Raw genomic sequence first — 21,127 nt, 5'->3', positions numbered from 1 at the left:
ATCAATTATAATCCAAATAAGCATCTTCAGACATGTCTGAATCGCTCTTGTAACTGATTTCCAGACACAACATCCTGCAAAATATATGATCTGACATATGGCTGCCAAATGCATTAACAGACCATTTATCATTTTTTCTCTGCATACATTAGCATCCACATACACAGTTCATTCACCAAGTGAAAAATACAAATAAATAAAACCTATGCATAATAGTGTCTATGCATGCCTTTTATTAATTTATCTACCTTTTTAATATACCATCTAAAATCTTCATGGATCAGTGTGACTCCTGCTCAGCAGTCTAACTAAGCAGTGCAATCTAATCAACTCATCATCCAAATTCATCAGCTTCCTTGAATTATGCAAAGAAGTCTGGTCCAAACAATCCCACATAGCACTGCATCGCCACAGGAAGTAGAGTCAGACAGACCTCCTTTGTCTTTCTAAAGCACAGACCTAAATATAAAAAAGAAGTGGATAACTGTCTGGTACTTGACTAACTTCATTGTCATTCATTGACTGCTGCCAGCATGTAAACTTGAATAAGCACCAAACAGCAGCTGAGATCGAGAGGAAAAGCTGCGGATTAGAGGAGAATGGAAGGAGTGATGAAAGGAAGGAGGGTGCTGTTCTTTTACTTATTTAGCCCTTTAAATATCAACACCAGAGACCAATAAGACCAAGATTAAAGCTAGATCAATGCAGCCTACCCCTTCACTTTCTCCTGCACACATAAGTAACTGGCATAACTAATATAACGTACCCGTAAAAGTGGCCAAAATGATCAATCATGGAACAATTAGCAGAATTCATAATGCAGTCATTAACAATTTAAAAGTGTGAACAGAACCATGCCTTCGGGAACACGCCTGAAATTACTGTATTTACACTTTGAAGGTATGAGTGCTGTTTGACGCAATTTAGTGCCTACGAATAGATTTCAAGAGTAGCACACAGGAAATCATATGCACACAGAAGGATTGTTATGTACACACAAACACACACACACACAGAGGGAGAAAAAGGGAAAAAGCATTTTTGTTTCAACAGTGTCCAGACTTGGGAACAGCCTTAATGAGTGAATGAGTCATAATTCAAAATCCCTCCACAGGAGCTGCTAATAAGAATCCAGTTTGATGCTGCTCACCACGTTCCCATCTTTGTGAGGAAGTACAAAAGCAGTTAGGAGCTGGAAAACACAAATACTTGTGCTTTGTTTCTGTGGTGCTCCCTCCTTCCGCCCTTCTGTCTACATCCTGTCTCGAGTCCTGCTGGGACTGAGGGGGCACATGCCACCAGTCTCCAGCCAAGTAATCACTGGGGCTTTGCATTTATATTCATGTGTGAGACGCCTGGTGGAATTTACCATACTTCATTTCATTTGTATGAGCAATGCAGTAGGGTATTTTTTTTTTACAAAGAACTTCTTGGTGTGATTATCGGTGCAAGTGTATAATTGTTGGTGTATTGCTGCATATCAGAGTGACTCACCAGGCTCTCAGTCTAAAGGCCTGTGGTATATCTGGGTTGACCATGACTGTTGAACTGAACAATGCAGAGAGAGATCTTCCCCCAAAATCAGACAATCGAGCTCCTTTGATGGCAACCACTGGCTGTGTAGAGCCATCAAAATTTTCTGCCTGGAGAAAGAAAAAAAAAGAAGAAGAAAAGTGTCTAAGAAAATAATTCAGGAGACAGAATGCGAGGCTGCAAAAGCAGTTGTGTTATTGTCTCTTACTTGTTTAGTCTGTGTCTGCAGCTTGAAGACACCAGAAAGTAATATTTGGTATGGTGTGCTTTCATAATTGGACAACCTACAAGTTAATTTGAAAGTCATTTTTGGATTTCTGCAAAAAGGAGGGGATTAGCTCTTGCAGATCGAATGAGCTTAGAGAAGAATAGTGCTATTTCATGCACATTCGAGAGTTATTTAGCCTTCTGTCTCAAATAGGAGACTCTCGTCCAAAAAATCACTGAAGGTCACAGGAATGATTTGACCGATCCAAATTTTACAGCCCAGAAAACCTAATCAGAGTGTTTTTGTACTCGAGAGCACCCAAAGAGAGATGTGTGACTACACATGCATGGCTGTATGCACACACACATACATGGGCAACTACATAAACACGTTCAATTAAAGAGTGCTCAACACTTTTTAATGTCAAATTGGAAATCAATCCATGGATACAAAAAGACAGAGAGTGAGAGAGAGATTACAGTTATTACCTCTTCGCCCCACAGTGTGACTGTCACGACTTTGCCTGTTTCGTCGATTATGCTGAGAGCCCTCTTGGAGACTTCTCTGCTGTTCTTAGTGGTGATACGGGATACATCCTCAGCACTCTTACATATTCCAATCACATCTAGAGGTAGAGAAAATCATTTTACAACTCCATCTCTTGATAACAGGAAGACAATATCCTTACAGTTGGGCATGAAAAAAAGCGTTATGTGAAGAGCACCTCCTGAGATGTCTCTACACAGTGTAGAATTTAAAAATGCCCCCTGGATATACTCTACATAATGTGAAGTGTTATCACATCATAAGCAGTAAAGGCCCAACAGAGCACAGAGCTGACACCCCTCTGATATTGCCAAGTTACAGCAGAGTGACATAAATGTCATACCAGGCTGGCTAACACCCAGCACCACTTTCCAAATGACAACAAACACACTCATCCCTCTTTCAAGTTTCTTGTCATGTCAAAGCCTAAACACTTCATTCAGGATTACTGCACTGAGGAGCAATGAGAAGCTCTAAGATAAAAAAGAAAAAATGATAAAAACAAAATATTCAAATACACATTTCAGTTCGACTTGAGTCAACAATTGCTTTGTTCCTTTACAAGATGGAATCAAAATGGCATGACTCCACCCATAAAAAGCATAAAGAAAACATGGCTGAATATGGCATATTTCTCCATCTAGGTAGTCTTCTTAAGAAGCTCATCACAATTTCCTCCTGCTATAACTGGATCACTCCCTGTAAGCTGTCTGTTTCAAAGTGCTGTAAACAGCCACATGATGGCATTCACTGTGGCATTCAGATCATTTGTTCCCTCAGATACATCAGAAAATGACAGAATTGTGCACTGATAGTCTAACCATGGAGGACAAACTGGTAGTGCACAAACATACTCCTGCTAATACACCTGAAGTTAAATCTGAAGTACCTGTACCTGAAGTGTACCATTTTCTGGTTGTGGCTAATAAAGCCGTTTGGCTTCTGGGTCAAAACCCAGCTCTCATCAACATGTAAATCAGGTACTATTTTGTGTTTTGCGGTCATTGTCTCCAGCAGTGTATTTCATAAAGTAATTATCGTCACACTGTGAAGAAACTGCTTGGTACCAGCATCTGCTGAGGTGTGTAGTCTGCTACATGTGCTGCAAACAGTACTGTAGTATTATAAAAATGCTGCTATGTAGTGACACCACTGATAAATTACCCCAAATATCTTTTCCATGCATTAAATTCTGTAAAAACAACAAGCTGTCATATTAACAAGATCAGACATTTACATCATATCTCTGATGGGTGATTATAGGTATCAGACAGGCGTTGACTACCTGTCATAAGAAAACACAAATATTTATTCATTAAGCAAATAACAAACTAAATAAATGTTTTATACCAAAATCTAGACAAGTCAGAAATTAATCAAGTATGACATCCATCCATTTAAACTATTTTTTAATCAAAAAATAATCATGTTTACAATGGGTTTTTTTGTTTTTTATAAAAAAGCAAATGTGAAAATGCACAGATAACAACAATAATTATATTTTAGTGTTAAAAACAACATTTGAATTAAAACGCTTGTGCATAAAGGTGGATTAACCATTACTGAAAGAGAAGAAATGAGTTTTGGTACAAAATACTGTTACAAATACTGTTTTTACTATTTTACTATTACTATTTTGAATATTGCCATCTCTGAAAAGCCTCATTGCGGGTGACCGTTGCCATTTCACTTGAGATAAATGATGTTTATAACATTATTTATCTCCTTGTGTACGTGAAATAAAACACAAAAAAATCTACGGGGGGGGGGGGGGGGGGGTCTGTAGCACGTTTCATGGTGTCCTGAGGATTTACACATTTGTGTTCATGTATTTAACAAAATAACTACACTGAATAACAACACCTTTTTTCAGATCACTCATCTGGCCTTTCTGCCTTCTCTGCTAGCCTTTTTCTAAACTCTCCCCTTCCTACCCATCCTCCCGGTATTTCTGTCAGTGCTCTCTCAGCCCTCCTTAATTCCATTATGATTGAGACGTCATCCACCTCTGAACTCCATTATCACCACAGGAACAGGCTGACAGTTCTCATTACCATGTTATAATCCCCTATTTAACAAAGGAGTAGAGTGAGAGGCAGTCGAGGGAGAGAGCGAATAGAGAGTCAACAGATGACACACGGGACATGTAACACTGCCCCTCTGTGACCAACGCAAACACACTCCTACAGCTAAACTGCTCAGTGCATCTCTAAACTCTTTAGTGTGGTGCTGTGCTGGTAGTTTGCAATAATGTAACCATGTAATATAACTGTTCAGGATGTAAACCTACATGGAGCTTTCAATTGGTAGGGTACAGCCAGTTGCTTATATTTCTTTCTGACCATTAATTTCTTTTATAGTGTGTCCAGCACTTAAAAGATTCAACATGCCTGCTTCTGTGCTATCAGTTGTCTTACTTGCTCTGTTAGCCCATGACGCTACAACACTGGATTACTGTGCAATGCAAAAATCAAATCTCACACAGCGCACAGCTCTAGCATAAGACAAACGCAACAGACCTGAACTTTTCAACCTACAGACGCCAGCAGAATAGGTTTCATCCAAATAGGATTTAGTGTAAAATTCCTCTTTAATCTTGTTTTAAAAAGCTGTTTGTTTTTAGCTTGCACAAAAAATGTATTGGAATAAATAAAGAACAACTAAGCAACAAAAACAACATATTCCTGTGAGAATTACATCAAAAATCACAAACTAAAGTGAAGTCAGGCCAATAAAAATCAAAAGAGAAAACTGATTTAAATTTGACAAATCTCCCCTTCAAGGTAGTGTCCTTGCACATTTCTGGACTCCTTCCAGTCTGACTGCTATTTTGTTTTATTGTTAACTGAAGGCCCTTGTTTGTACTTGTGCAGACTATAAACATCAACTTCTGTGACGCTTTCACATTCAGAGCTCAGTCTCGTTGTACAAGTCGCAGATTAAACAAATGTTATGCATTGTTTTTTTTATAGTTATTAGTCTAGAGGGCATTCAGAGAAAATAAAGCCTGGAAAACAGTATATTTGTGTATATATATATATATTTTTTTTTTTTCCTCCCTTTATGGGTGGAGATGCAGATCTCTAAAACTGCAGGATGTAGCGTGCATACCGCCTAGAAAAAGTTTTTTTTTTTAATCTCTATTACCCTAACTATAAAAATGTCACTCATACCTGTACATCGTGACACTAATAAAAAGGACAACACTACCAAATTACTGTCTCTCAAACCTAATCTTCATTTGGATCATCCCAATTTATCTGCCATGAAGATAAAACTTAAATGTCACGCACACTGTGTCCAGGAGCCACAACAAAACTTAATAAAAACAGCAGAATAAACGTAATCGTCTTCCTATGACTTCTCTTACAGTATGCCTGAATTAACCTTGATTTTGATCCTGCCGTAACAAATTTTCCCAGAAAATCTGGCTTACAACTGACACGACCGTGCCTGTCAAATAGATTCGTTTTTTGTAGCATCTACACCTATGGCCTAATTGCCTAAACAGTAGAAGCAGAAAATCATGTCTTGTCATGTCAACAACAGCCTATTTCTAAAAACCATAAACCATTCTAATTTCACAAACAATTTAAATTCACTTGTGACATACAGCAATTTCTCTTTCAAATTAAAAGTATAAACAAAATGGCTGGGCCAGACCAGTTTAAATTGCAATCAGATAGTATGATACTCCATGGGCAAAAAAACACTAACTGAACCAGAGTCATAAAGCCTTTATCTAAATGATTTTTGATTTTAAAGACAAAAAATGAATCCTAATTAAATGAGTAATATTCATAAGGTTTTCCTGTTAATGGAGTCAATCGAATGTGGTGTACAAGATAACATCACAGAGAAAAAAAATTACCTAAAATTTTGTTTTAGGTAAAAATATATAAAAATATTCTTTCATGGTTGAGAAATGTGTTGTATTCTTTGCCTGGATTGACTCACACAACAGTCACTGGTATGTTTTTTGTTTTGGCTTCTGATTTGTAAAACATACACACGCACAACACAGTTGCTGAATCACACTAAAGTTTCTATCTTTAACGCTCTGTTTAAGCAGTTGTTCCACAAAGTTTGAAGAGGCTGTGAGTCAGGTCATCATCAGAACGCTCACTGCAGTCTGCCGATTGGTGTGACAAATTCCCATCTGGATGAGTTCATTAGTAATGTTTCTGAGCTGTGATTGCAAAAACCGAGCTTGTCAGATGCAGTTTGGTTTTGTGAGGCTTAAAAAAAAGAAAAAGAAGCAAGTAGTCACGTCTCCCGCTTTTGCCTTTTTTCTAACCATCCTTGACACTGAAGCTCTACCTGCTCACTCACTGTTAAGTTTTTCTTTTATCTGTTAAATTGGAGAAATGTATAAATAAAGTGTGATGAATGTTGTCTCCTACCAATGATAGCATCTTTGTCTCGATTTTCCAGCTCTGCGATGGGCACAAAGTCACAGTGCACTGTGGGGATGCTCTGATTGTCATCACATGGCACGATGGATGAGTAAGCGTGGAGGGTCATCTCATAGTCGTTCTTCAGCGTGGTGTACTGTTTGTTGGCCGGCTTGAGTGTAGCCTTGGAGATGTAGTACACCTACCGAGAACATTAGATCAAAGTTGTTGACATCATAAAAATTTGACTTGAAAATCTGCAGTTTCCTGTACATTTAATGCGATTGATTGAGTGGGTCACCAATTTATTGATCGTGTAAAAGGAAATAATTATTAAAAGGCTGCTTGTGTTCAACCAAAACCTAATAAGAGTTGAAAACCTTCAGGTCCAACTAAAATGTGGTGCCATATCAGCCCCATCAGTCCTCTAATTCACCAGAAAATGAGAAGCAGCTGAGAGCGAGGCTGCTAAACAGCATAATTTAAACTCAATCTGCGAGGCTCACTTCTTCATTTACTCTCCCAAGTCTCCGATATCCCCCCTCTCTTTCCGCCTCCCAGTTTGTCTCTGTGACTCTCTTCTTTTTCCTTCATTCTTCCCCCTCTGATTTACCCCACACAGAGATGGGAGCATGAAACCAATGTGATAAGCATTCTGGCTGCTCAGAGCCAGTCACACCCACTCACTGCTCTGTCAATACCCAGATCACGAAGAGACGATGGATTCGTTCCTTTATCTTTGGAGGGCAGAGGACACAAATTGGATATGAGCCTGTGTTGGGAGTCACTGCCAGTGGCTGATACCTGAGCCAATGTGAATACCAAAATGATAGCGAGGGTTAATTGAGTTATTAAGCTCTGTGGGCGGGACTAAAATACGCAAGCGCTTTACCATCTGTTCTACCTGTCAGGTAATCGGACAGGTAGATAAGACAGGAACAGGTGGCTGAGATGATTTCGACTGGTGTTTACTTAATCTTTCTAGAAAAAAATTATTGTCAGTGATTATAGAAAGAAGGAATCTATGTGCAGTAGATTTATTTTTACTTGATTAAAAATGTACTCAGTTCTTTGAGGTTTCTTCTAAAACACAGAAAACTAAATTATATTTATATTACTTGCCAAAATGATTTGTATTCTTGAGACAGAATGAATGTCTTCAATTATTTTTTTTACCCACAAAACATTTACAGGGCTGAAAGCGCAAAAATGTTTCCTTCTGTATTAAGTAGTGGGTTAAACAAAATTTTGTTGCAGATAAAATTCTTGGTGACTCCTATGTTCTGTAACGTACACTGAACGTCATAAATCAAACACACGCAAACGGAGGAGGTAACATCACATTTGCAGGGTGGTGATACAATGAATATAATATATACATGGAAATCAAAAGAATTAGGATTTATAATATGCTACGCTCATTATAGAAAGATTTATCATTACAATGCAGCTGACACGTTTAACAGGACAAGGAAATTATTCACAGGTGGAGATAAACATCAAAATATCCAAAAACTGGTACACAGATTCCTATAAGTGCTTTTTTGATGAAGCCCATTGGTTATTTGAAAACTCAAGATGGTAGACAATTTCATGTTAGCTGTCAAAAAAGGCAAGAAAACATAATAGTTTTCCAAAGTAAACTAGAAATCCAAGAATGTGTCACGGTTCGGGGTCATGTTGACCCAGCTTTCTGTTTCTCATGTTTTGGTGTTTTTCTAAATTATGATTTATGATTTGATTAATCAGTGATACTGTTTTGATTATGATTATTATTTAGTAGGTTTTGGTTAGTGTCAAGTCTGTCTCTCTCTGTCTAGTCCGTGTCTTAGTAAAGTGTGTTTTGCTTCCTGTTTTACTTTGAAGGTTCTTGTTCCTGTCTGATGTCAGTGTTCCAGATTTGCTCTCCCTGTCTCGTTAGGCCTTATTCCTCCCGGCTGTGTTCCCCTTCTGTCTCTAATTCCTTGATGACTCCCTCAGTGTATTTAAGCCCAGTGTGTCTTTGTGTCAGTGTCACGTCGTTAACGGCTTCTACTCTCATGTTAACTGTGTGTTCTGTCTGCTCGCCTGCCTGCCTAGTTCGGTTTTTGTATTCCCAGTTTAGTGAGGTTCCTGTTCTGTTGCTATCAGCAATAAAGCTGATTTTTTTTGAGTTTATGTCTGCCTTCGAGTCCTGCATTTTGGGTCCTTTCTCTCCGTCTGCCTGCACACGGCCATGACAGAATGATCTTGATGTCAAATCATACACGACTGAACACAAAGTCAACTATAGAAGGCTGAAATTACTCAGAATTGTTTTTTTGTTTTGTTTTGTTTTTAATTTGCAAATATGGGTGTAGTAATAAACATCTCCTGCATGGACCTTTACACTCCTCACTGGTTACTCAATTCTCACCTACTACTAGGGCTGTTCGATATAACGATATATATCGGATGACGATATAAAAAACGTCTATCGTTTCATTTTACGTTATCATTTGTTTCGTGATGTCGCAAAATAAACTGTTTACGGCAATATATTTTTCATCGTTTTGATGGTCACTGTAGTGGCTATATTCATTTCTTAAAGTTCTCTCTTTCTCTTATATTTAATATAAACACACTACGGACGGAGAAGCGCCTGTTTTTATGGGTTGTGGTTAGCAAAAACGACGGTAACAGCATGCGTGTCCGCTTGTTTATGTTCCACATAAACCTTTCACAATAAAGCTCAAGATCCTGTTGAGACTTTTCAAAATAAACTGAATCACGTGAAAGAGCAGATTATTTATGGATGAGAAGTAAAAAAGATCCGCCATGTGCTAAAAAATCAACCTTAGACTCAAACGTTAGAACAGGCTTTTCCCTGCAGCACGCCGTGTAATAAATACTCACAAAGAAAACGGCGGCCGTTACAACTTATGTCTAAAAATGTATAGTTTCATGCATCAGTTAAAACACTCGACTCCAGCTACATGACCCGCAGCTGGAAAAACTTCCCACAAGTCGAGCTGCCCGAGATTCACAGAATTTACAGAAAATGTTACATTTTTGTGATTTATATCGTTATCAGGACGATAGAGGTTTTATATCGGGATATGAGATTTTGCTCATATCGCACAGCCCTACCTACTACCACCAAAAATCATGTTGTTTATAGTGCCTCGGGATTGAATAAGATAGAGAATGGATTGGTATATCCTTACCCATCCATTCTGGATTGCATGTGAGTGTTAAAAATGTGTCTGTAGGTGCATATTTAAAAGTGCTTGGGTGCTAGGTAAGTGTAATCTACAGTCATTCCCCATGAACTAAACTAGGAGACATTAGAAGATGAACTAACATTAAATCTTGACAGTGTATTTTAACTACTTACATTAGTTAACCAAAGAAACAAACAGCTAGGCATCACAGTGTTACATTAGTTGCCTCACATTAAGGTTTTAGGTTTGAATCTATCCAAAGAGCTGTAGTTCACTGAAAGTAGCTTTTGGTGTGATGGTAAAAGGTTATCTCTGTGTTAGCATGTTACAAAATAAATGATTAAGAAAATTGACGACAGGGTGTGTGAGCATGAGAGCTGAGCAAAGGGTAAAGAAGCCTTCATGCATTGAACACATGGAATTCATTCAATCAAAAATTAAGAATAAATCAAGAATAAATTGGCATCGGATGACTGTTAAATGTCTGAACCTAGTCGTAAGCATGCTATCAAAGAGGTAAAAGGGTAATCCCTTTGCTTGCACAGCACAGTGCAATTTTTATTGGCCCACTGGAGCTTCACTGTCAATGTCTCATTGCAATTATTTTGTTTAACATTTGACAAAAAAAGGCCTGAAGAACATTCCAACTTCCCCTTTAGTGTGTTTGTTGGGCAGCTTAGATAATGTCACTACAGATAAGAATATCGCCCATATGGTTTTCACTGCCCTATGCATAGCAAAGAAAACAGTCCTCATGAACTGGAAAAATAAAAATAATCTTAATTCTAACCAATATAGGAATTATTTATTAGATTACATTAGTCTCGATACAGCCTCTGCCACCACATCAGATCAATTGCTCTGGGCTCCTTTGATTAGCTCCATCACCTAGTGGGGGTGGGGGGTCATAGTTTGGTCCCACCTTCGCTGTTGTGATTGGTGTGTGGGTAGGGACAGGCTTAGGGCATCGGGGGGGGGGTTCCCCAGGAGCATCTTCCTTGGGGGGCTCAACCCGGGGTAGCGGTCATGGCCTATTAGGGGCTCTGTTGGCTCTAAGGTATCGGTTTCCTCGTGGCTGCGGGCAGCGGGGCTAGGGGAGGGTCTGTGCTGACAGACGTGGGTTACTGACCTGGTAGCCTGGCTGCCCCTGGGTGGGTCCGGGACGGGCGTGAGGTTCTGGGGGCGCTCAGTCTCTGGGTTGGGGCCCTGGCCGGGCCTCGGGGGCTTGGGTCCTGGTTGGTATGTTGCTGGGGTTGTGGGCGGGTGGGTGTATGGGGGCCCGGCCCTGGCACAGGGTGCCGCCAGTGAACAGAGCCACCTGGGGGGCTCTTCAACTGGTGGGGGAGGTTGTTACACCTTGCAGGAGCTCTCCTCTCTTCAGGAACTCACTCTGCAGGAGGGGGAGATACAGGAGAGGTGGAGGAAGATCTCAGCCTGGGCGTCTATTGTCTTGTGTAGTCTGGAAGATGAGTCGATGACGGGGTGGGTGCAGTTTTCTGCACGTGGTGGGGTTGGGTGGGCTGTCCCGGACTCTGTGGGGCCGGGCGTCGCTGCTGTTCTGGGCACCGGTCCGGATGGGCCTGGGCCCCCTTTCCCTGGAGGGTTGCGGAGTATGGGGGTGCCCACTGGGGTCAGCGGGGGAGCTGGCCCCAGGGAGGGGTCACTTGCCCCTCCCTTCCTTCCCTCCCCATCTCCAGCTGCCTCCCTCTTCCCGCCACAATCACCCACACATGCAGGGCCTTGGGGTATCACCAGGGTGCAAGGGAGGCTACCCCCCCTCTGTCCCCTTCTGGCTTCTTGTGCCTCAGTTTTATCTCACAACTTAGACATTCACATTACTCACACTCTCATCACACATACATATAGGATCTTGGGGGTGGGCATGCTACACGGACTCCAAAAGACCATCAGGGTGTACACCTCACCCCTGGCGTCGTTGCCCACCTCTAAATTTTAAATACACGTAGACATCGAGGGCTATCAGGAGGGGCTATGCGCTTACCTGCTGCTCTGTGGCAGGTAGCTCCATGCCCTCCTGGGTTTTAACCCTTTAAGACCTACCATAGAACCAAGTCCACCAGAGCTTATATTATATTTTTACATGTTATAGAGCCATTTTTGGGAGCATTTCAAGTTGCTATACATCAATACAACGATTACAGCCTAAATTTTAATAACATGCATGCATTAAGTGCATAGTAATTACATAAATTGCAAAAAAGTGCAATAAACTACAAAAAAAATTTAAAATCGTTTTTGTTTTTTAACATATATTTCTAGTTAGAGAAATTTAAGAGGCTTATCCCTCAAAACTGTAAATACAAAAAAGTTGCACAAACTAGTTTCCCACCACAGGAAATTTATTTTGAGTGTCTTCATAGTTTTATTTGTGAAATACACCAATTTCTATACACTGCAGGAAAAACGAAAATAAATATTATAGTGCAAATTTGCAAAAAAGCAGCATATGCATCAAAATAAACTATTTCCAGCAGTGCAATATGAGTCCTAAGCATCCCAGAAACGACACAGAAAGTCATAAAGTCAAACATAACTTTTAAAAACACCAGTATAGGCTCATGAGGCCCTGGTGGTAAAAAAAAAAACTACATTTCCGCGAAAATGACGTCACTTCCGGTTTTGGGCAGGTCATGGCGGACATGCGATAGTTCAAGCTGATGGAGTAGGAAGTGTTATGAACAGCTGATCGGATCGGCAAAGCAAGTTTCTGGAATATTATGTTTTTGTTGCTGCAAGCGCTTTTTATGCAGTTTTTGCAAAGCTATATGTGGAAGGAAACCGTGACCTAGGACAAGCTGATGGCATAAGATGTAAGTACAACTCCTCCGGTTTCATATGCAAAAAAAATTATTGTGCTAGCTCACGTGGTTGCAGTGCTACCGGGATTTAAAAATAGTTACGCAAAACGGAGCGTGCCCGCTCTGACCGGTTTTAAAGGGTTAAATGCACCTTAGAACACACATGCATCAACACTACATATGAGCGGGCGGAGGCAGGTTTTGGAGTCTTCTCACACCCCCGTTCTCTGCGACCTGCTGGAGCAGGGGGCCAGGAGGAGGAGTTGGCCGTCCGACTGGGGTCTGGAATGTGGGACCTCCCTGCTGCTGCGGAGTTGGGGCGGTCTGCTTCTCCCCACCGCAGGGAAAAGGGTAACACCACCTGGGTCTGGGTGCAGTTTCCCCCTGCAGGGGCAAGGGTACCTAGACCCGGTTCTTAGAGTACGCTTGGGGAGTGTGATCGTGTGTACAGTGTCTCTTTATGTCTGTCTCCACGTTGGTTGAGTGTTGAGTAAGTGCATATGAGAGCATGAGGGTGGGAATGGATGTTTGTATCTGTGTGTGCCTGTATGCCTGTGTCTATATGTCAGGTTGGGTATCTGACGCCACCTTTCTGGGGACATCTCAGGACCTCTAAGATATGGAGGCCTATCTCCCCCCACCACCACTTCCCCTGCCAGTGGCAGAAGCCCTCAGACGTCGGTGCGTTGGTGGTTCTTTGTGTCCGGGGATGGGCGCCCAGGTACACACCGGCTCACTCCTTGGTGGCTGCTTATCGGGGACTGGAGCCTGGGGCTCGCTCGGGCCACTTCGGAGGTGGGGTGAGGTGCTAGCGCAATAATTTTTTTTGCATATGAAACCGAGCCCCCGGCCGAGTTTCCTTGGTCTCTTGTGTTCTGGGGGCCTCTGGATGTCTGGAGTCTTGATCTCCTCCATACCTGCTTCATGCCCTGGAGGACGGGGCTGTGGCCCCCCCACACCCTCTAGCAGATCATTACATGAAGGAACCTTTTAAAAACAAGCGCGTCCATGCTCACAGGTGTACACACGGGTGCTCACACACACAAACTACACCCTTTTTGGCTCCTACCTCAAAGCACACTGTGCGCTGTCGATATTACGTGCTGCACAATAATGTTTAATATTTAGTATTTACTGTTATATTCCCATATATCATCGTGATGTTGTTTATTGTATTGATCTCGTTTTCTTCTGCTTGTTTTCTTTTTTCTTTTTCAACAGGTGATCCAGGTGATTGATATATGTATTTTTTTTGTCTGCTTATTTAGTTGGTTTTTGTTTTTTTTGCCCTTTATCCCCGTCCCTCTTCTCCGCTGTTTTTTCCCCCTCTTCCTTTCTCCCTTTTCTTTTCCTCATTCAAGTCTGTCCCGTATCTAGCAGGTGAAAATAAAAAAAATAAATAAAATAAACAATAAAAGGTGAATCAAATAGACCATTATGGCAAGGCTGGGATGGTCAATTTGGTAAAGTAAATCCGTTGGGCATCTTTCTTTGCCTTTAGACAATAATTCTGATGGCAAAAGAACCAAACGGGACAGGCAAAAAAAAAAAAAAGGAAAAAAAAAAGGCCTGAAGAAGTTTTTTACGTATAGTGAAGTACAGAGCTTATAAATCAAGACTAAAACCTCAGAAATGTATTGGCTGAAATTGTGTAGTAATAGTAATAGAAATAATAGCCAAACTGGAAATGTTTAAAATTCGTAAAATTGAAGTGGCTAATGGGATTTCTCAGATTAATGGCTGCATAGAGACAAACATGAAAATTTTGGCATTTGTATCCACTTTTGAAAGATTGTTTTACTTATCTGCAGCACTATTACATGAATCTGTCTCACTGATCGTGTTTTTATGAATGTAGCCACTTGAAAGCAAGATGCAATGATTTAATAAAATTCTTATAATTAATAAATAATTATTCCTTACTATCATTTGGAATTTTTATAACCATACTTAAATTTGATCAAATATCTTGTTTGATTTGCAGCCCTGCAGTAAGCCCAAGGATCAGTGTCTGTGTCAGTTATGTGAGTGCAGCTGGAGCTTGTAGGCGTAGCATTTCTTTCTAATATGGATACTCTCTGACACGGGGTTTGAACCAGGGCCCTCTGGTCAAAAGATGATCCTATTACCACATGATATTTCCAAGATTCTTTAAGACCATCTGGTTTGGCAGAGACACACATAAGCATCAGTGCTCGACTTTCTAGTATTCAATCATACATGCCCATTTGCACATTGAGGGGGGTTACTGGTCATTTTAATCATGCTCACCCTCTAAACTTGAAGCGAAAAGAGACATTGCTTGTAGTGCAATGAAACTCAGTGTGACGAAAGCCTCTTTTATACTTAAATTACCACAGGATTTATCCACTAGACTGAATCTTTAAATAAAGGGTAAACCTTTGGGTATGTATTCAAGTAACTGTAGCCAAGTCAGTTTTTCAGAAGCATGGATGAATAAGACAAAACACTACACAAATCGTAAGCAACATAGGAGCAAATAGATAAAGAAACATCTAGCAATTCATCCCGTAAAAATATTAAAAGATTATTCATCTGCAGGTAAATGTACACAAATATTTAGCAGCCCATAAGATTTTCTTGAAATATGTCAGCTTCATGGGTATCTTTCATATATTTACAGTGCTCAATATGTCTCAACCACACAGGTATCTATTTTAGCAAAAATGACTTAAGGAGTCTCCTCTATAAAATCGAAAAGTCCTCCAGACATGAGAAGATTTTACAGAAGGATTTTATTAGGCAGTATTTCACCGATGTTGTTTGAGGACCTGTGTGTGCATACAAAATAAATACCTGAGACTTAAGCCGCAAGCAGTGTGTAAATCTTTCTTTTGTCAAAATGAGTATTCAGTCAGATTTATTGGCGCGAATGCAAGCGCAAACCTTTCTTTACACTCTTGAGTCATAAAACTCAGTGTAAACACATGTAAAACGTATAATTTTTTGCCTGAAATTTCCAAGGAAGCACTTATCGCTTCAAGTGTGAATACAGATGACTGGGATCTGCTCACCTTGCCTTGCTCCACTAGAGAGAAAAACTTGTCCACTTCCTTGTTGAAAGCAGTGATCCTGATTTCACCCTGTTGACAAGCACGTTTCCATTTAACACCATTTCATTGCACATAGAAGGCAAAAATCAGCCATGTGTGACCATATTAAGATGCAACAGTCAGATTTAATAAGACCTCTCTACTCCTCTACTTACACTCTCATCCACTATTTCAAAGGAGAAGAGCTTGCCCTCTCCTCTGGAGTTACTCCACGTGCGAATGCTCGACTTGTTGGTGACTCTGGCTCTGATAGTCCACCTATGGAAAAAAAATAAAAATGAATCTGTATTAATCAGTGACTGATAAATCACTAATCATTCAAGACCTCCTAGAGCAATTTTGTTCTGTGACTATAAAACAAATAACACTATTGTATATTATAAAAAGACTGATTGCTAGATAATTTTGTCTTTGGCAGTGATTGTATTAAAGCCCATTCGACCATCCATCCAATTCTGAGTCATTGGGGGGCTGGAGCCTGTCATAGCTCACGTAGTGCGAGCGGCAGGGTACACCCTGGACAGGATGCCAGTCGTATGTCAAAAATATATCCTCTTAACACAAGATCAAAGTTATTTTAGATGACAAACCATAAAAAACTGACTTGTTGAGAACTCACTGGCCTTGGCACACTAACTACTTACCAAAGTATTGTCAATTGTTTGGTCAATATGCTCTCATCTGGCCCGATAATTGGTCACTAAATCACCGGTGCTACTTTCATAAGGCAAAAAAGCATCTATACCATACAGAGCTGATCCATTTAAGTTAAGCTACTGTAACTAGCCTGCATGATGTTCCACCAACTTTAATCTTTGATGCTTTAGGCTACGGCTACAGCTTCACTGGCTCCAGTGTCTGCTGGTAGAAGTAGGTTCACCTAGACCAAGCTCGATGTGAAACTTCCTTTTTTGTATGAATGGAAAAATTGCTCAGTCTGCTGGTATGATTTCACTTTAAAAAAAAAAGCACTCTTGTTTTAAGCACACAAACCTCCACCAAGGTAGCTCACTTTCTGGACAGTATTTACTTTTAAGGGAAGAGTGTTGTAAGTTGCTCCTAATGCACTCATTAGACTGTGAATGTTAGATAGAAAGCACTTGTATAAAAAGTGCTTGTATGAATGAATGAGACGTTATAAGTGGAGAATTTTTGTCAAATAAAAGTCCTTGGTTCATTAAAGCCCTGTACCTTGTAAATGCACAAATCCCTTCCACCGTGTTCCATCATCAGATATTCATTATGCAAATACAAACAGGACATTTAATATAAATACTTTGTTAAAAATAACAAATTACTGCAAATAAGTTGCCTTTAACAGCACAGCTGTGTGAAACTTAACTAAAGGAATAAGTCTAAAGGTCAAACAGTAAATAATACTGCAGACTAGGGCTGTGCGATATGAGCAAAATCTCATATCCCGATATAAAACCTTTATCGCCCGATAACGATATAAATCACAAAAGAATTAATATTTTCTGTAAATTCTGTGAATCTCGGGTAGGTGAAGTGTTTCCAGCTGGGCGTCGTGTACCTGGAGTCGAGTGTTTTAACCGATGCATGAAACTACACATTTTTAGACATAGGTTGTAACGCCCGCCGTTTTCTTTGTGAGTATTTATTACACGGCGTGCTGCGGGGGAAAGCCTGTTCTAATGTTTGAGTCTAAGGTTGATTTTTTTAGCACCTGACGACTCTTTTTTTGCTTCTCATCCGTCAATACTCTGCATACTTTTTCACGTGATTCAGTTTATTTTGAAAAGTCTCAACAGGATCTTGAGCTTTATTGTGAAAGGTTTATGTGGAAAATAAACAAGTGGACATGCGATGGTTTTACCATCGTTGTTGCTAACGACAACCCATAAAAACAGGCGCTTCTCCGTCCGTAGTGTGTTTATATTAAATATAAGAGAAAGAGAGAACTTTAAGAATATAGCCACTACAGTGACCATCAAAACAATGAAAAAAATATTGCCGTAAACAGTGTATTTTGCGACACCACGAAACAAATGATAGCGTAAAATGAAACGACAGACGTTTTTATATCGTCATCCGATATATATCGTTATATCGAACAGCCCTACGGCAGACACTTTAAAAAGCCTCCTTTTTTGTTAATGAGCATTCCAGCTCGGCACACATCAGTCACCAATGTGTAACACAACTGCACAAAAAGAACAATTTCCTAGGAAATTGAATGAGTGTCTCACAGTCTTTTTTAAAGTTCAGTGAAAGGGAAAAATAAAGCATATCACAACTTTCTTTTCAAAGAGTGAACTGGTTGTTGTACATCTGCCAAGTCCTGGATGTGCTTCTTGTTCTGTTTTTAACAACAGCCAGCCATGCTCTGCGCTTTATGAAGCAGGATTCTTTTTGACTGCATTGATAATTTTGCAGTGGAGGATATTCTTACTATAACTTTGCCTGCAATTAAATCCCCTATCATAAGAGCAGCTGCTGGCCTCGAGTGAACCCTATTTCCTGCTCAGTATGGATAAGACTGCTACACCAAGGTTTATGACAGTCAAAAGCCAATTATAGTCTGCTCTAGATGCTTTTACTTAACAATACCAGAATGGGACGGGGAAAGCCATGCGAACAGCCATAAAAGACCTTGCACACATAGAAAGCATCACTATATAATCAACTGCATGTAACACTGTGTCACACAACGACAACAAACCTCCACTTTTAATCTCACCCAAATGTTCATAGAAGGACTACAGCTGCTGAAGTCATCTGTTTTACTCACTCTAGGTACTCCCCAACTTCAAAGTAGGAACAGTCATCAGTTTATTACAACACCTAGAGGCACAGTTATCTTTACAGCCTACAATTTCAAACAGTGCTACGTTATCAGTGCCCAAACACAGAGAGAGTTGACAGGGTGCCTTCACTACAACTAGAGCTTGTTATTCTGTGCTCTTGTCTTTTTGTAGCTAACTTTAAGGTCAGAGACAGAGACTTATGCCTAATGAAACGATAAGAAACATGAGGGTGGGGGGGAGGGTGCAGTAAAAGCGAACCCTGGAGGTGAAACTGTAAGAGGGAAGGAAAAGGGAAAAAACGTGGTTAGCCAAATCCCCACCGGGCCAAATAACAAAATCAAAACCTCAGCAGCAGACCATAAAGACCCAGCAGTACCTGCTGCAAAAGTGTCCGTTTCCAAGGCAATATCGGTCATTTCATTTCATTTCCATGCAAATGGGTTGTATAACATATGTACACTCAAGTTCACACAGCCACACACATTGTGAGCGAAAAAAAATGAATGCTCATACATGCATGCGTCAACACATGCCCCAAAGTGCTACCAAGAAATGGTAGCAAGCGGGGAAGCAGAGTCACAGCGTGAGAGAAAGTAGTTTAGCTGATGAGCAGAAAAGCAACAAAATCAAAGTGAAATCATAAACATATACAGCTTAAAGTTTGTTTGGATATTAGGAAGAAATATGGGCAAGTCAGATTCAACTTCACAACTTTACAATGATCTGCTACAGAACTTAACTCACACACAGTACATGCATGTGAAGGGTGTCTAATGTAAGGTACAAGTGGCCACTAAAAGGTCCAATCCTGCCCACAGCAAAATGTCCAAATTGTTCATTTTTTTTTACCCAGATGTTTGATTTATCTGTTTTATATTCTTCTGAGATACAACAACACTATCTACCGCCCACCATAATACACCAAAGTAAGGTGGTTAAGCTACAGAGACATGTCAGCACGTTCCAACAGTTCTGTTTCTTTGTAATGACATACGACTGAATGTGGAAATAAATACAAAACTGGACAGTTAAAATTGAATGCCTCACAATCTAAGGGTTCATCTTCACACTAAAATAATTAGAAAGCATTTGGTTGTCTTTATTTTTTTATAGTCACTGTCTCCTAGGTCTGACCAACTTAAAATACATTTGAGCTGCATGCTAAAACGAGTCTTAGACCCCTGATGTATATAAAAGTGAGTAAATTTAGACCGAGATCACTTGCACTTACTTGCTTTGGTAGGGGTTGAGGCTTGCAATAGGATTCACTTTTGCTGAAGAACCTGGAGAAGCGCTGTTGGCCTTCATGGGCGAAGCTTTCATGGGTGAAACCTTCATAGTTAAGCCCTTACTGGGTGATGCTTTAATAGCTGAGGCCTTCATGGGAGAAGCTTTCATGGGTGTTTTTCCCGTAAAACTTCCTCCTCTGCCTCTGGGAGCTGAAACACAAAGAAGATACTTAAAAGAGTGTTGCACATTAACAACATGGTAATTTAATATTGCTGAAAGAGATCATCAACAATCTTGGAAATGGATTCACCACAAAAGCCATTTTCAAACTGAAATGGCAAACACTGGCTGGTTCAAACTTCTGAAACGAGAAGACTTGCTGATTTTCTCAGTGTTATTTTACTGTTGATTTATAGGTTTAAAACTTGGACTATTAACGTATGTAGCACGATCCCACATCCCACATCCGGTGAGACTACCAAACATTAGTTTCCATTCTATTTAATACCTGCATAAGCTATGTCTCTTATGTTGCAAAAGTAGCTTGTTAATAGTTTTTCATTAACTCTATCAAAGCTCCAACCACTGTGAGGTATTTATTAGCCCAACTACAGTGGTAGAGCACCTGCCAGTTTGCTATTAGGCAATACAATCTGAAACACGCTGCCAAAAACTTCAGCTAGGATTAAACATTAGTGGTAGTATTATCATCTGATCTGTGAGCAGCTGCCAAAATAATAAAACGCCTGAAAAAGTTAAATTCTCCCAACAGAGATGCATGCTCAGAGTTTCTTAATTCCCTGTTAACATCGGTTTGTGCCAATTAATAAAAATGTTTTTCTTCTTCGGGTAAGGCTGCCAATCAATTATTAATTTCATAATTACTATATCTGTACGTGCCTTTCAGTCATAGGAGAAAGAATAATTTGAATTAGTTATCAGACTATCGGTCTCATGGCCAAGAAAGCAAACATACTTGCCTTAATTATGTTCATGCGCCATGATTATTTTTTAACTTAGACTGAGTCAAAGACAGAGCAGTTATTCTAGATCAGTAGGAGAGAATATGGGAGGTTAATAATCAATGATTGCATATTTCTCGTCCTGTGTCTACTTCAACCACTAAATGCTAAAATTGTCAGAAAATATCAATATGAACGCTAATGTGTAATTACTCAAGCTGAGAGTGATTCAATAGCATAATATGGAATTTATGGAATTTAATTTTGCAGCGTTGATCTTATTTCTGTCTTTGTTATGTGCATACTCAACTCAGGACTAATTTAACTACCTCACATAGAAATAAATCAACACAACTGTATTTTTTTAAGTTAAGACGAAGTTTTCTTTGTATAAAATTAAAAAAAAAAAAA

General features: G+C 39.9%; 1 protein-coding gene across 4 annotated transcripts in view; it reads right to left on the bottom strand.

Annotated features, from left to right (window-relative positions):
- LOC101481258 (replication protein A 70 kDa DNA-binding subunit) overlaps positions 1-21,127 on the bottom strand; it is a 49,020-nt gene that overhangs the window by 18,410 nt on the left and 9,483 nt on the right. For all 4 annotated transcript variants that reach the window (XM_076889256.1, XM_004550154.4, XM_076889257.1 and 1 more), the window contains 6 exons: positions 19,756-19,963; positions 15,912-16,014; positions 15,718-15,786; positions 6,691-6,883; positions 2,230-2,366; positions 1,495-1,643 (listed from right to left, as the gene is read on the bottom strand). In XM_076889256.1, coding sequence (XP_076745371.1) covers positions 1,495-1,643; positions 2,230-2,366; positions 6,691-6,883; positions 15,718-15,786; positions 15,912-16,014; positions 19,756-19,963 — 859 coding nt within the window. The remainder of the gene's footprint in view (positions 1-1,494; positions 1,644-2,229; positions 2,367-6,690; positions 6,884-15,717; positions 15,787-15,911; positions 16,015-19,755; positions 19,964-21,127) is intronic.

The sequence above is a fragment of the Maylandia zebra genome, linkage group LG10 (assembly GCF_041146795.1).
Source record: "Maylandia zebra isolate NMK-2024a linkage group LG10, Mzebra_GT3a, whole genome shotgun sequence".
Classification (NCBI taxonomy): domain Eukaryota; kingdom Metazoa; phylum Chordata; class Actinopteri; order Cichliformes; family Cichlidae; genus Maylandia; species Maylandia zebra.
The sequence above is the reverse complement of the archived record's forward strand: the minus strand, read 5'-3'. Positions and strand labels throughout refer to the sequence as shown.